Source organism: Balearica regulorum, chromosome 4, assembly GCF_011004875.1.
Source record: "Balearica regulorum gibbericeps isolate bBalReg1 chromosome 4, bBalReg1.pri, whole genome shotgun sequence".
Lineage (NCBI taxonomy): Eukaryota > Metazoa > Chordata > Aves > Gruiformes > Gruidae > Balearica > Balearica regulorum.
In genome coordinates, this window is record NC_046187.1 from 17,775,766 (window position 1) to 17,791,498 (window position 15,733).

Below are 15,733 nucleotides of genomic sequence, written 5' to 3' on the forward strand. Positions count from 1 at the left end.
TAGGGTGATTTTGCATCGCTCTTGTCTCCGTGGGACGCTCTTTAGGGGCCACATGGCATTTTTTCCCTTCCAGCCCCAGGCGACGGGAAGAACGGCGAGCAGCCGGGGGCGCTTGGGACAAGTGTCGAGGGGGCTCGTTACCGCGGGCCTCGGGTGTACAACATCGGCCAGTGCCCAGGGCCCCAGCGGGACAAACACGCGGTTCCGGCGTGCAACGGGTACAGAGAGCACCCACGCGGGTCCAGAAACGTGCGCGGAGGGTCGGGTCGGGCCGCGCCGCCCGCCACCGGCTCGCTGCGGCCGCACGGGGGAGGCGCCAGGGCAGCCCCGGCGCGGGGGAGTCGAGCAGCTCCACTCCCCGGAGTCGTTCCCGGGGCACAGAGACAGAGGGAGGGAGGGAGAGAGAGAAAGGAAAAGGGGAAGAGGAAGGAAGGAAGGAAGGAAGGAAGGAAGGAAGGAAGGAAGGAAGGAAGGAAGGAAGGAAGGAAGGAAGGAAGGAAGGAAGGAAGGAAGGAAGGAAGGAAGGAAGGAAGGAAGGAAGGAAGGAAGGAAAGAAAGAAAAGAAGAGGGAGTGTGAATAAAGAGAGAGGGAAAAAGGATAAAAATAAGAGGAAAAGAGAGCGAAAAATAAAATGAGAGAGAGGGGAAAGGAAAAAGAGGAAAGAAAAAGGAAAAAGAAAAAAGGAAAAAGGAAAAAGGAAAGAGGAAAGAGGAAAAGGGTGTGAAAGGAAAAGAGAAAGGAAAAAGCAAAGGAAAAGGCAAAGTAATGGAAAAAGAAAAGGAAAAAGGGAGGGGGACAAGTGAGAGGAAAAAGGGAGAGAAAAACGGGAAAGGGAAAAGGGAGAGGGAAAAGGGTAAGAAAAAGGGAGAGGAAAAAGGAAGAGGAGAAAGAGAAAGAAAAAAAGAAAGTAAAAAAGAGAAAACGGTGAGGGAAAAGGAGAGGAAAAACGAAAGGGAAAAGGAGAGGAGAAGAGAGAAGAGGGGAAAATAGAAGGAAAGCACAGGAGAGAAAAGGAGAGCAAGGCGAGACCGAAGTTGGCGGCAAGGCGGGCGCGGCGCGGGTGGGCAGGGCCGGCCGCCGCCCCGCCCCCGCCCGCCGCCGCCGCCGCCGCGCCCGCTGCCGGCCGTGCCCCCGCTAAAGGAGGCAGGGAGCGGGGCGGCGCGGCAGTGCGCCCCGAGCCTCGCCCGCGCCTTCAGCCCCGACAGCCGCGCCGGCAGCCAGCCAGCGGGAACAGCGCCGGGAGGGATGCGGGGCGCCGGGGAGGAGGCAGGGGCGGCGAGCGCGGCCCCCGCGCCGCTGTGAGCTCCCAGCTCCTCGCAGGCACACAGAGAGGAGATATATACGCGTATACGCACGGACCCTGCGCATATACACGTATATATACACCCGCCGACAGCAACACCGCTTTTTTTCCTCGGGAGCGGCCGCCGAGGCGCAGCCCTGATGCCCGGCGGGGCGGCGGGGCCGCCGCTCGGGCGCGCAGCTCCCCGCTAGAGGCGGCGGCCCCCGCGGGCTGGATGCGTGGCGCCGGTGCGGGAGGCACCCCCGGGCCGGCCGCCGGGGCCCCGCGGCACTAGGGGCCGGCCAGGCCCCCCGCCCCGGCCCGGCGGCGGCGGCGGCGCGGGGATGCTGGCGCTGGGGCAGATGGACGGCGCGCCCCGGCAGGGCGCCTTCCTGCTGGGCAGCCCGCCGCTGGCCGCCCTGCACAGCATGGCCGAGATGAAGGCGCCGCTGTACCCCGCGTACCCCCTGCCCGCCGGGCCCGCCTCCTCCTCCTCCGCCTCCGCCTCACCCGCCTCCGCCTCGCCCTCGCCGCCGCTCGGCTCCCCCGGCCTCAAGGCGCCCGCCGCCTCCTCCGCCGCCGCCGCGGGCGGGCTCTCGGCGCTGGGCTCGGCCCCGCCGCAGCTCTCGGCCGCCACCCCGCATGGCATCAACGACATCCTCAGCCGGCCCTCCATGCCCCTGCCGGGCGCCGCGCTCGCTTCCGCCTCGCCCTCTGCCTCCTCGGCGGCGCCCGCCGGGCTGCTGGCCGGGCTGCCCCGCTTCGGCAGCCTCAGCCCCCCGCCGCCGCCGCCGCCCGCCCTCTACTTCAGCCCCGGTGCCGCCGCCGCTGCCGCCGCCGTGGCCGCCGGGCGCTACCCCAAGCCGCTGGCCGAGCTGCCCGGCCGGACGCCCATCTTCTGGCCGGGAGTGATGCAGAGCCCGCCCTGGAGGGACGCCCGCCTCGCCTGCGCCCCCCGTGAGTACCGAGCATCGCGGAGCAGCGGGGGGAGCGGGCCCGGGAAGCCCCACCGGGAGTCCGCTCCCGGTGCTGGGGAGCCCCCACGCCCCAGCATCTCGGCGAGATCCTCCCGGGCCCCCCACTGCCGGGCCGGGCCGTGGCCGAAGGGGCCGGCTTGTCCTCGCTTTCTTTTGTTTCTGAAGTTTGCTTTGCTCTCTCCCTCCTCCTCAGTCGGCGCGAAACCCTGTAAAATGTCGGTTATTGCAGGCGAAAAGAGTTGCCCTCTCGGGGGAAGGCGGCCGCGCTGCCGCCTGCTTTTACCGTCCCCGCTGGGGACTCTCGGGGCCGGGGCTGGTTTTAGGGGCGCGCACAAACTTTCCCCGAGCAGGACTTTCCGTTACCGCCCGCTTGCACTGGCTGCAGCTTTTCTAGAAAACAATATCGTTTGCCCGCTCAGATTTTCGATCCTTAAAGGAAAAATAATCAGGGGGAGCCGGGAGGCCGGCGCCGCCGCGTTGTCCAGGCAGCAGTTTTGTTACAGACCCCCCCGCGGAGAGAAACCCCTCCCGTCCCCCAGGGCCACTTGAGAGCGAAGCGCTTTCCCAAATCCGTAGATTAACGTGTCTGTCCGTGCCTTCCCTTTCTCTCCCCCCACGCCAGATCAAGGCTCAATTTTGCTGGATAAGGACGGAAAGAGAAAACATACCAGACCCACTTTTTCTGGCCAGCAGATTTTCGCCCTGGAAAAGACTTTCGAGCAGACGAAATACCTGGCGGGCCCGGAGCGAGCCCGGCTGGCCTATTCGCTGGGGATGACGGAGAGCCAAGTCAAGGTGAGAGGAACGGCTCACGCACGGAGCGGTGCGGGGCTGGGGGAGCGCAAAGCGCCCCGCTCGGACCGGGGAACAAAAGGGCCACGCCGTGGAAACCGGGTCTGTTTCAGGCGGCCGGAGATGCGGTAGGCCGGGGCGGCCGAGCCGGCGGGCACATGGCGAGGGCTTCCCCGGCACTTACCAGCAATTCCCCCTTTATTAGTTTACTGGCTGGGCTGAGAAGGATATTTTAAAGCATTATTTAAAAACAAAACAAAACAAAACCCCAAACCAAACAAACCCGAGCAAGACTGAGAAGCCCGATGCGTTCAGCCCGAACGCCACGGGGGTGGCCGCCGTGCTGGGAAAGCGCGGGGGAGGCGGGGGTTTCAGGGCGTAGCGTCTCTGGCTCGCACCCCCCACAAAAACCCCCTGGCCGCTTCAGCCCCGGGCTGTCGGACAGGGATCGCGCACCCCGCTCGCTCTGTCCCGTCCCAAACTCCCCGTTTTCGTTAAACTCTGAGCTGTGGGCAAAGCGGACGTGTGAGGAGTCGGGAGACCGGGCCGAGCCCTCTGGGACATGCGGGAGGCGTTTGCTCCGCGGGCGCAGGGAGACGAGGCGGGCTCGGCCCGAGGGGCCTCTCGGCGGTTCTCACGCTTTCGGACTGATGTTGAGACCCTCCTTTGTCACTGCAAATATGTCCCAATGGCCGCGAATAAATTATTGCAGGCTCTACAATGAAAATAACCCCCTCCTCTGGCAGCGCCCTGCCAGAGAATAAATACATCTGGCAGGGCAGGCGTGGCCGGGGAAGGATTTAGCCCGAAACGTGTGTTTTCCCCCCGTGGGCAGGAAGGCAGGGGGCAGCTGTTCGCACCCGCTTAGGCAGGACCCGTGCCGGGACCGGTGGCTCCGGCTGCGGGGAGCGCAGCGCCGCGGGGCTCGGCTGCTTTTCGTTGGCGGGGAAGTTGTCTGATCGCTGGCGAAGAGGGAGTCACCACCGCACGCTAGGGACGGGGAAGGGCAGGGCAGCGGGGCGGGGGCGGCCCGGCTCGACCGCGCCGGCGGGGGGCGAGCGGCCGCGGGTGGCGGTGCCGGTGATGGTGACGGTGGCGGCGGGGACAGGTCTGGTTCCAGAACCGACGGACCAAGTGGCGGAAGAAGCACGCGGCGGAGATGGCGACGGCGAAGAAGAAGCAGGACTCGGAGACGGAGCGGCTGAAGGGCGCCTCGGAGAACGAGGAGGAGGACGACGACTACAACAAGCCCCTGGACCCCAACTCAGACGACGAGAAGATCACGCAGCTGCTGAAGAAACACAAGCCGGGTGGCGGCGGGATGCTGCTGCACCCCCCCGAGGGGGAGGCCTCCGCCTAGCCCGCTCCGCCTGCCGCCGCTTTCGGAGATGTACAGATCTATTTTTCTAGACTCTACGCGCCCGGGAGGAGGAGGAGGAGGAGAAGCCGGAGGGGGAGCAGAGAGGACTGCGGCGGAGCGGGTCCCCAGCGGGAGCGCCCGTCCCCCGGCGCCGCGTGTTATTGTGGGGTTGCGGGCGGCGGGGAGCGGCGGGGGCTGCCCCGGCCCTAGTCCCGCTCCCGGCGGTGCGGCGGCCGCCTGTTGCCGGCTGTTTGTAAATAAACCGTGAGTCACCGCGACCATAGGCGTTCCTTACTGTGAATATTTAAAATGTAAAATACCTTCTTTTTTTGTACAGCGGGGGCTGGGGTTGCCGCCCCCCCCCCGCCCGGGCCGTGCCGAGCCGCACTCCCCGCCGCCGGGCGGCACCGGGGGCACCGCCGGAGCCCCGAGACGGGCGGCAGCGGGGCCGCCGAGGAAAAAAAACCGCCGTGGGTGCCACCGGCCCCTCCCTCGGGCCGAAACTGCAGCGGCCCCGCGTGCTATTTATTAGTATTTTTGAAACACTTTCTGTTGCGGTCGTCGTGCAGAGGGAGGGGGGAGAGGGCGAAGGGACAGAGTTTGCTTTCACTTACACCGTTTCCAATCAACCGCGTGTTGAAAAAGTAGCTGGTGGGAATTGTCACAACCACTTTCAGTCAAAATATAAAATTCATTTAGTTGCTGTAATTGAATTTAAAGTGTGTTTTCTTTTGTATCATACGGAATACTATAGAATGTAAATTGCTTTCTTTTTTTTAAGCTAATAACGATGATATATCGTGATATAGCATCTTAACATTTATTAATTTATATTAAAAATAATTCGGTTTGTAAAGAGAAGAAAAGCCCTTTGCAAGACCAGTTAAATGTAATGCACTTTCTGTTTAAAAAAAACGATAAATCAATTAAACCAGTTTAAAGATGTCTGCTGCCTTCACTAAAGGGTACAGATAACCTGATCTCATCAGAGATTAAATAATGAAACCACGGTACAAGAGGAGGGGAAAAAAAAAAAAAAAGAGATAATTTTCAGGATCTTTTGTTCAATCTCAGTATTGGTTTTGGGGGGGGGGGGTGTTTGGGTTTTTTCTTTTTTTTTTTCTTTTTTTTTTTAAAAACGATGGAAGTTGTCCACTTTGTTGTGGAGGTTGAAGAAGAATACAGATAAAATAAGCTGCGGCTTGTCTGGGGACAAGGCTGGCGGCTCCTGCCCGCGCCGGCCCCTCCGTGAGCGGGCGGGCAGAGTTTCCGCCCGGCCCCCGGAGCGGTTCGTCTCAGCCTAAATTAGGCTGTGTTAACTTTCTAAGCGGCCGACTACGCAAGCTGTTATCGAGAGCAGTGTTACTGTTATTGTGGGAAAGAAACTGCTTTCCGAGAAGAAAACGGCGAATAAAATAAGAGCCCGGCTAAGGGTCTAGAGTAAAGTTAGACCCAATACCGAAACAACGGGTTTAAATTGAAACTCATTATCTAGACACGATCATTTCCATATCTAAACAGACCAGAAACAATCGCTTTTTTTTTTTCACGGCTGCAGCAGAGCAAACAGAAGCGCTGACATGAGAGAGAAAAGGGCCAGCTATTATGGAGGAAAAAATTAATAAATTAGCATTCTTCCGTAAAATTGTGAATCATTTTCTACACGGGAGGGAAAAAAAAAAACCCAAACAAACCACAACCAACAAAAAAACCCCAATGTGGAACAGGGTATTATTCCGCTTTTGGCTTAGACAATGCCGGGGCCGGGAGGAGGGAGCGAGCTCCGGCGCTGCGCGGCTGCCTCGGCGCGGCTGTCCGGGCTCTCCCGGGCCGGGATGCCGGCGGCTGCCCATCGCCTACCGACCCCCCCCGAATCTTTCCCGACGCGTTGTAAAGGCAGGAAGAGAAAGGCCGGGCGGTTTCCAGATTGCCGATTCGAGCCTGCCGGCCCTCGTCGTTACGCTTTCCCCGAGGTTTTTCCGGGGCCATGGGAAAGAAATGAAAATATCGCGGGGCGGGGACCGGCCGCTGCCGGCTTGAGCCCGGCCGGTGGCAGCGGAGCCCTGCCGGGCCGCGGCAGCCGGGAGTCTCCGCCGGGCTGGGGCCGCCTGCACGTCCGCAGCGCCTTCCGCCGGCGGTCGCTCCGCCGCCACCGCTCCCGGCTCGGAGAGCACCCGCTCCCCCGCCGCCCGGCGGGTATCGGCACCCTCCCGACTCCGGCGGGCGGAGCCCGGCCCCGGCCCGCGCCCTCCCGTGTGCCCCCGGGCTGCCGTGAGCATCGCCAGCCCCGGCGCACCCCGTCCCCTTTTCCAGTTCAATGCAGCACCGACTGAGGCTTTCCAGTTAATTTACTTCTGCACAGAGACCCAGCTGGCCACCAGTTGAAGTTGGCACCGTCAAAGTGGAATCGCAGGGAAAAAAGCCCAGCTCTGATCGCTTGGTTAGGCTGGTTTTGTCTGGGGCGCTGGAGAAAAGAGCAGGTTATTCACATGAGCTCACTGCTCCCCCCCACCCCCCTTTTCGGGGCAGGTTTTGGAAACCAAACCCGGCTCGGGGGAGACGCGCAGCCTCCCTCTCCTCCGGGAGAGGACTTTTTAGGAGGAGATCCAATAACTAACCTCGGGATCGCTGCCATGGACATCGCGGCGAACAATTAGGAGACAAAATGTCAGTGGGCTTCACGAGGCATGAAGCTCCCCCCGTGCGTGGGGCCCGGCCGAGATCAGCCACAGTTTCAGTTCAATCCTTCAAACACGCAGGAGTTTGTTGCGTGACGGTATAAACTCACGGATAACGACATTAAAAAAGTACTGCACAACCATATCTATAGAGACAAGCGGGCCAGCAGAGCCCTTCCCCGGCAGCCGCCCTGCACTCGTGCCCGGGCCGAAATCTCAGCCGGGGAGTAAGCGGCCGCGCACACGCGTGGGGAGCGGCGGGTGCTGGCTGCGTGGCCGCGTAGCGAGGCGGGCGGTCCTTGGCTAAGGGGTGAGAGATCCCCGCGGCTGGTCACGACAGCTCCCTTCGCAAACAGCTTTTGGTTTTCCTGTCTGTGATAGAGCCCTTGAGCTTAAATCCCGCTCCCTTCCGTGTGCGTGTACGGGATTTCCCGGCTCAGGGGAACTAAAGGCGTCTGTTGCTGGGTTTACCCTGCCTCAGTCCCTGCCATGTGCCTTCTCTAGGGCACAGGAGATACCGCGGGACAAATTCCTGGCTATGAAATCCCGTGGTGCCGAAAGCATCCTCCCTGCTTTTCCAACGCCGCTGCTTTGCCGAGCTACTGCGCAACAGGAATCCGCTGCGGTCGCTCTCCAGCCCCAACGAGCATCACCGCGGGCGGAGGAAACTTTTTTTGCCCAGAGAAACGCACTAGGCGCAGGTCTCCGCTCCGCGCCCTGACACAGCCGTCGGCACCGGGGGACCTCGGGCAGGGAGGGAGGGAGGGAGGGAGAGAGGGGAAGCACGGGAAGGGAAAAGGGGGCCGGGGGCCAGCCCCACTGCCCGTACCCTGATCCTGGCCCGCAGCTGCTGCCCGTGGAAGACATGCATATGGATGCGGGACATATGGACGCGGGCAGGATTCACACCGCCGTGCCACAGAGCCCCGAGGCCGGCAGCCCGGGCTTCGCCCCGGGGGACGCATGTTTCAAGGGGAAGCCCGCGGCCGGCCGGCGGGCAGGAGCGGCCGCGGGGGAGGAAGGAAGAGCTCTCCCCCGGCGGGGTAACGAAGTGGCCGCTCGCCACGGGGCATGTGCGTGTGGGGGTGTCCTAGTCCGTACGCCACTGTCACCCAGCCCCGGACAGGCCCCTACACCAGCGCTGTCATAACCCCGAGGCCTTCGGGCTCTTTCATCCCGGCAGCAACTCTCACACTGAGCCCCCGGCGTAGACAGCAGGCGAGGCAATGCCTGTACCCCAGCCAGAGGGATGCCCGGACAGACAGCCACGTCGGGACAGCCCGACCATTTCAGCGTGCGCTGACCTCTCCCATCCTTCCCCTCACGCGTGTTCGCATTCTATGAGCTCCTGAAATCCCATTATCGTTCATCACTTCTCAGTGATATTAATTTGTAACGCTTCTCATATCAAGCACACGCCGTTTTCGCCCCCCGCTCTCCCGCTGTTTGCCGCCGTGATGTAGTTTTGTGCAAGACATTCGTTATATCCGTGCCAGTCGCCTTCAGCACCCTTTCCTTCGGGACACGAGTCGTCCCGCAACCTAGAGGAACCCGGGGTTTTAAATGCGGGTGGTGGGCTTTCACACCCGGCCCCCCCCCCCCCCCCGAGTTCCCTTCCCGTATCGAGGCCGCTGGGAGAGAGAGACAGGCGCCTGCAGAGTGATCCCGCGTTCAGAGCCGGCGTCGCTGCACGCTAATTAAAAAGTAAGATGAACTGCTCCCTCCTAATTGCAGCTCCGCGTTTACCTTCTGCACCGATAGGTATTTTCCAGATACATGTTTCTGGCAGCGTTTACCAGCTGTCTCGAACAGCGGTTACAAGTCTCCGGGAGGGACGCAAACATCTGCTGGGGAGCGGGAGGCGGGCGGCGGCGCTGCCGGAGGGAGCGGCGGGCACCCCGCACCGCACCCGCATCTGCACCCGCCGGGCGCCCGGCAGCGGCTCCGCGCTCCGGCAAACATGATTTATGAGAACAAAGTTATTTATACCACAACGACGCGGGCAGGCAGCACCGCACCGCTCCTCATCCCTCGGGGGTTTGACCCCTGCCCGGCGGCCCCGGGCTGCGGGAGGCGCTCGGCGGAGGCAGCGCCGCGGGGCCGGCCGGTGCCCGCGCTGCCTTCCGCGGCCGGCGGGCTGCGCGGAGCGCCGGGCGCTGGCCCTGCGGCAGTAACCCGCTGCCGCACACCCAAGTGCATCCCTGTAATAACGTCCTCGATCATTTATTAAAAGTCGTGTCAAGCGAGCCCATATAATTCATCTTTATGCAAATACATCAATGTCAAGCCATTAGTGTATTGCTCGGGTTTTTTATTAAAGTGCATTCTTTTTAATTCAGCTCAGTAAAATACGAGTCCTATTGCTCAAGAATTATAGCAACTATTAGAGTAACATATGGGCAACATGCACTCAGAAAATAAAAATCAACAGATAAAGTGGCAGGGTCACAACGGGGAGCAAACACTTAACAAAATGGCAGCGGGGTAATAGATTTTCTTCCCGCGCCCCCGGTGCTGGGGTGTCAGGAGGAGCCCGCCGGCGCGATCGCGGGTGGCCCTGCCCGGAGCCCGGAGCCATCCCCGCCCGGCCCCGGCCCCGGCCCCTTCCCCGCGGGAGCGCAGCCCTGCCCCACCGACACGCACCTCCGCGCCGCACACCCCCTCCCCCCCCCCCCGCTATCCCGGATTTAATGAGAGAGTTGCCCACATCCTCATCACCCCAGCATGGTAATTGAGCAGATCTATTAACTTGTTACACTAGATTTGTTTAAAGAGACTATTACACAGTCATTTAATCAATTTGTTACACTGGAGGTCCTGACTTATGAGACACTTGCCGTATGATTCCTTAATGACTGAATTAATTTGTTTTAATAAAACCAACATTGTGTACAAGCACATTTCGAGAAATGTAATTTTGGAGACGGAACAGTCCAATGCTTCATCTGATTAGGTCTTTTCTATGGTTTATCAAAGTCGGGAGTTGCCGTCATAAACTGCATGTATGGGGTATTTTTCTTTTTTATAGCGTCATTAATTTAATATGGATCATTAGTTCTTTATACACATGCATGTTCTGACAAATGTACCCAATGAATAATGCACCTAATGTGTTTGGGCTCAAATGCATCACGCCATAAACAGAAACTGCCGCAAAATAAATAATAATAAATACTAATAACAACAATTAATATCATAGCCGCCCTGTTTTCTCCCACCCCGCTGCGCTCAAGGCCGGTTTTGCAACGGAGGAGCCGGGGCGCTCCCCCACCACGGCGGCATCATCAGACCGGGCTCACTACGGCGGGAGCGCAAATAGATTTACGGTGAATTAAGGTTATCCCGAGAGCAGATGTAGGACAAGAAAATCGGTTTTGCTCCTGATGGAAACTGACGTGTGCGGAATAAATGTAAATAAACACAAAGGTCCCCAAGAAAAGGAACTTGATGGTATCGATTATGTAAAATAATCGCCACATTACAAATGTTAATGTACTATGTTAATGTACTACAAATAGCCGGCATTTAAGGTCCGACTTTGCGCAGGAGGAAGGAGCATCCCCGAAAAACGCTTCGGGAACCGCGACGACGACAGCAACACAGACAAGGTTAACCACAGTAATATCGCTAGTGGTGATGATAACAACGTCCCCCCGCCACGGCCGCAAGCCCCGTGTCCGGAGGCGGCGGGGCACCCACGGGCGCGGCGGGGCACCCACGGGCGGGCTCGCCGAGGCGGCGCCCAGCCAGAACCGCTGCGGTCTGCGGGTTGGTGAAGGAGCGCGGCTCGGCTGCGGGCAGCGCGGAGAGCCGAGCCTCCGCCGTGCGAGGGGCCGGGGGAGCGGCAGCACCGCTGCTGCGGGCTGGGCATCCGCACACCCCCGCGCAGGGCAGCAGCCCGGCGTGCGGACGTTAAGAGCAAAACCGACTTCTGTACAGAACATCCCAGCGCCTTAATATCAATCAGAGGAGGCGTCTGAACAGATTGTTTTCAGCTAAAGTTGCCTCTGAAATTCTTTGCCCTGACAGTGTATTTTTGAAGTAGTTTCCATCAGTGACCTTGTGATCCAGGAATTCAGCTGGGCATCTACTTGTTTTTACACACAAGCACGTATTTTCCGGACGCCGGTGGAACGTAAAGCTCAGCCCAAGACGTGACACTGCTGCTACAACGGGCACCTCCCGCCCCTGGGTGAGAGGCCGTGAGAGCAGCGACCGGCCGCACGCCCTCCTCTAAAACCGGTACCACCAGGTACAGAGCCCACCGAGCGGCATTATTTTGCACACTGTGGCTTTTTGCGCACAGCGGAACTTAAAAAGAAAACCCGGAGAGGCTTACTGCTGAGAGAGTATAACGAGAGGGTGAAAACACATCTCCAGAGCAGTTTTTCATCCTCCTCACGCGGTTTCTCACAGATAGCCTGCCCTTTATCTTCAAAGCTACATCTTCTAAAACCCTTTAAAAACGGAGGCAGCACATCCACCAGCAATGCATGCAGTAGGTGTATTTAAGTAAATGGATTCGACCTTTTGCCCATTTTAACAGATGCTGCTCCCGACCACCCCAAAAAGCTTGTTTAAAGTTAACAACATTAAGCATTGGAGGTCATAAGGCCAATTCAAGGTCATTTTAATTCTGGCTAAAGGTTAATTAGATCACTGCATTAAAGCAAGAATAGCCTATACTCAACTTTACTCTAATGAGGACGGACAGGTTTTTTTATATACCTCTTAACTGCTCCCTTTATGATAAGGATATAGCGTATATATCAGGGAAGAAATCTTCCTGTCAGTTCCACAAATTGAGTTACAGGAGCTCCTCTGGCTTTACACCGGTAAGGCATAAATGCAGTGCTTGGGCCATTTTAATTCTTTTTTCATTTGTGAGGTTGGGCATTCAGGTCTCCCATTACTCTTTTCCCTGTCCCTGCCACAGAGAGCCTGGGGTTGCTCTGCTCCGCTTTGAGGAACACCAGTCTCGACGCCCAAACGTGCATGGCAGAGGCATGATTGTTGGAGCCACCAGAACTTGTGGATGGAGAGGTGCTTCTCTGGAAATGATATTCAGATACCAACTGACAGAGCCAACTAGACTCATTTGAAAAATATCACAATATTGTACTTACGAGCACTGAATCAAATGGAAAGGTTTCCGATCTGGCAAGTGTTACTGAGCTTTCATAACACTTTGCACGCTGCACCAGGGCAAATCCAAATTTTTTGGAAGAGTTTATTTAAAAAAAAAAAATCCAGATAGAGGAGATCATGGAAATAAGAGACTCTGGTTCAAGCCTGATTACTCATTCTGAGGAAAAGCAAGGACCTCTATCTATGCCTTCTTCCTCCCAAGCAAAGCCCTTGCCAGTGGGCTGTAGGTTGCTCTGGTGTGGACTTCTCTCTGGATGGAGCTGTTCAGCTTTGAGTCAGTAACCACATCAGAGCAGAGCAGAGAGGCCAGACGTCCCTTCTTTTTGGGTAAATACCCTCAATGCTGGGCCTCTAGCTAAACCTGACTCTTATCCCTCATCTCTTCCTGAATTAGATGTGTAATTCCAATCTCCTTTGGAGAAACTTTCTAGGTGAGAATTTAATCCAAATTATGGTTTCTAGGGGAAAGATGTGGTTTGACAGATAGATATTTTTCCCAGCAAAAATCTGTTTTGTAAGGAAAACGCATATCAGTTCAACATCCATATTTAAAATTGTGCCATAACATCAGGCTAGAAATAAGGGTTTGTATTGATTATTAGACTACGGTTATTGGATGAATCACTGACAGGCAGGGATAATCGTCTGACTTACATTTCCAATACTACCAGTCCCCCAGAACAATTGCCCAAGACCACCAGTGTTGGGCATCCTCTAAATGTCCCACTCTGACTTGCCATAGGAGCGTGACTGGAGTCACTGGGACAGGTGAGCCATCCCTGGGCTGATAGAGACACACAGGAAGGTGTCGGTGTGCTAGACAAGTTACTGGAGGGAAAAAAGTGAAGAAGAGGGAGCTGGAGAGCTGATGTGCTGGACAGAACAATGGAAAACGTGACTTCCCAGTTCAGACTACCCAGTCACTAAAGCTATATTCGGCTTAGCAGCAGGGAGTGTGAATGACACAGTAATACCTAATGAGGTACCCAGAAAAGGAACAGCCTGAACACAGCCTCTTCTTCACATACTTCTGGGTACCAAAGATGTCTACTGAAATCAGGATCAGGTTGTTGGCTATTTATGATCAGCAAAAGGGCTACATTTATTGGATAATTTATTTATAATGAATAATTCAACCAATTTTATATGAGAGAGTTTCCTTTGCTTGGGCTGTTCACTTGGGAGTCAGTGAGGCTGCATCACCACACATTTTTCAGAGCGCCTTCACTTCCTAAGTGTTCTGCTACTGAAGTTACAGCACAATCACCAAATTCAAAGCTATTTGTCTCTTTTTTTGTGTCTTGATACTGTGATTTCAGACACTCACAGCTTCCAGACCACAGCATAGAACATCAATAAGAGAGAGAATTGGTCTTGTAACATTTTTGGGTTTTGCCCTGTATTGCTTTATTAAAGCAGCATTATTCTCGGTATAGGCTGCTGGCCTCCTGCGACCACTGCATGCTACAGCACTGTTTCCTTGCCATCTCCTCCCACAGCCACCCATTGGATCTCACCCCGAGCCTGCCCGCACAGCCTGCAACTGTCTGTGTGCAGACCCTTTGTAGAGCAGGGTTAGCTCCTTGCTGGGCCAGCCACCTTCTTCCTCAATACTTCCATCAGGATTAATTCCAACAAGCACTTGCCCCACTTTCTACTTTCCCTGTAGTGCAGGTGATTCAGACTCAAGCCACAGATCGCACCTTTGCTGGACTTTCCCTCCCCAGTTGCCTTAGCTTATCAAGAAGCTCAGTTCAATATTTATTTTTTTAGTGATATGATGTTCCTAGGCAATGGCCTGCTGAAAGAGGAACTGTATGGACCATCTTCTTGCTCACTTCCTGAGGAGATACTTATAGAAGACTTGGTTTCTCTCTTGGTTTTAAGAATTTTCTTCACAGTACAAAGTTTTCCAAAATCTTACTAACTCCCATATTTAAAAAAAAAAAAAAAGAAAAAGATAAAGTTTTAATGGACAATTGTGCAATAAATAAATAAGCTGAGCAGTCATGAACCTGATTCTCTGCTAGGAGAAACTACCCTTGCTCTGTCAGGTCATCTGCTGAGGACCTTGGCAAGTGTCTTCTCTCTGGGGCTGACAAGATCCTGACCAGATACTCTCACAGTATCTTTCTAATTCCGGCAAAACTGCATCTTCTATTGGAAGAAAATTACCCAAGTCTTTATATATATATAATATATATATATATACACAAAATATATAAATATATATGTGTGTGTGTGTGTATAAAATATACGTGTAGGTAAAATAAACCTTTACCTATCTAGGCATATCCCTGTACGCATCTTTATTTGAATAGCTGTTAATCGCTGACATTCCCCAAGGAGGCCACCAGAAAGAATGTCAGGGGCCCTGCTCATAACCCAGCCGAATACCTGACTATTTAAGGTACTCTGGAGCTGCATGAATCAGAAAGAAAACAGCTCCCCCTACCCATTTTATTAGAAGGCAATAAAATCTGGTGGTGTCTCATTAAATTTAATGAGCCTTCATAAAATAACCATTACACTGTGGAGGTAATGAAAAGAATAACTATGATGGTTAGTAAATAAACCAGCAAGGGTGATACTATTAGATGTCCCAGGTACCCACCAGGTATCAAACAGGTAAATGACTCTCAGAATGAATTATGTTACCTTACACCCCTTTGCACCCATTGATATCTTCTTCTAGATCAGTTTTGAGGAATTTCTTTCCCCTCTTCCCGTCTGACATCAGCGTTTGATGCAATGCCATTTGTTATTATAGCACTAGGCTGTATGTGTAAAACCCTGAACAAATCAACGCATAGATAGCCTTAAAAACTGAAAGCAAATTTACATGAGTGGCCACAGGTTCTGTGCCTCCCCATTTCTGAAGTTTCTTTCAAACTAGCCCTCACTTCTGAAAATGTCACTGCAGAAATTTCTGGGGCAAAATCCTCATTTGGTATAAAACAGGGCCATCCCATTTTACACATTCTCTAATGACAGCAACAGCTGCAGGCACTAAGATTTAAAAAAGGTGGTCCAAAGTCCAAGTCTTTTTTACCTGGCTCATGCATGGCACAGAAATAAAAGTTAAGCTAATTATGGGATCATCTCCATTGAGAATTTATGACTTTCCATAAAAAAAAAGCAAGAAGAGGGGCTAAGTAGAGGCTAGCATAAAACTCCAGAAGGTTGCTGTGGAAATGCGACTTTTGCGTTTCCCATTTCACCCAAAATGGCACAAGGAAAAACTTCCTTATGGAGGGACTATTCATGGGAATAAATGAGGAGGATCTGATCTGAGGGCTTATTTTTATACCCATGCTTCCTTCTGAGACTCCTCTTTCTCCTACCAAGGTCAATCATGGGATTATAATTACTTTGCTTGCTAATCAGACATTACATGTCCGTGTGATGTGTCAGAGCTATATTACAATATCTGCAGGGATTATTTCTGGATTTAATTGTGGAACCCAAATACAAATATTGAAGCCTAATCTTTAT

At 55.0% G+C, this 15,733-nt stretch overlaps 1 protein-coding gene across 2 annotated transcripts; it reads left to right on the forward strand.

Annotated features, from left to right (window-relative positions):
• Positions 1–1,047: 1,047 nt before the first annotated feature.
• On the forward strand, positions 1,048–5,346 carry NKX6-1 (NK6 homeobox 1). 2 transcript variants are annotated; one of them, XM_075750714.1, is made up of 3 exons: positions 1,048–2,240; positions 2,883–3,055; positions 4,161–5,346. In XM_075750714.1, the coding sequence occupies exons 1-3, from the start codon at positions 1,628–1,630 to the stop codon at positions 4,410–4,412; spliced, it is 1,038 nt and encodes a 345-aa protein (XP_075606829.1). In that variant the 5' UTR covers positions 1,048–1,627; the 3' UTR covers positions 4,413–5,346. The 2 variants fall into 2 exon arrangements, with proteins under 2 accessions (XP_075606829.1, XP_075606830.1); XM_075750715.1 differs by having other exon boundaries at positions 2,954–3,055.
• Positions 5,347–15,733: the final 10,387 nt, after the last annotated feature.

Excerpts from the sequence above, each read along its gene's own strand:
- NKX6-1 (XM_075750714.1), top strand. The coding sequence starts at position 1,628 with ATGCTGGCGCTGGGGCAGATGGACGGCGCGCCCCGGCAGGGCGCCTTC. Across the intron at positions 2,241-2,882 it reads CCGCCTCGCCTGCGCCCCCC|ATCAAGGCTCAATTTTGCTG; the intron begins GTGAGTACCGAG and ends CCCCCACGCCAG. Across the intron at positions 3,056-4,160 it reads TGACGGAGAGCCAAGTCAAG|GTCTGGTTCCAGAACCGACG; the intron begins GTGAGAGGAACG and ends CGGCGGGGACAG.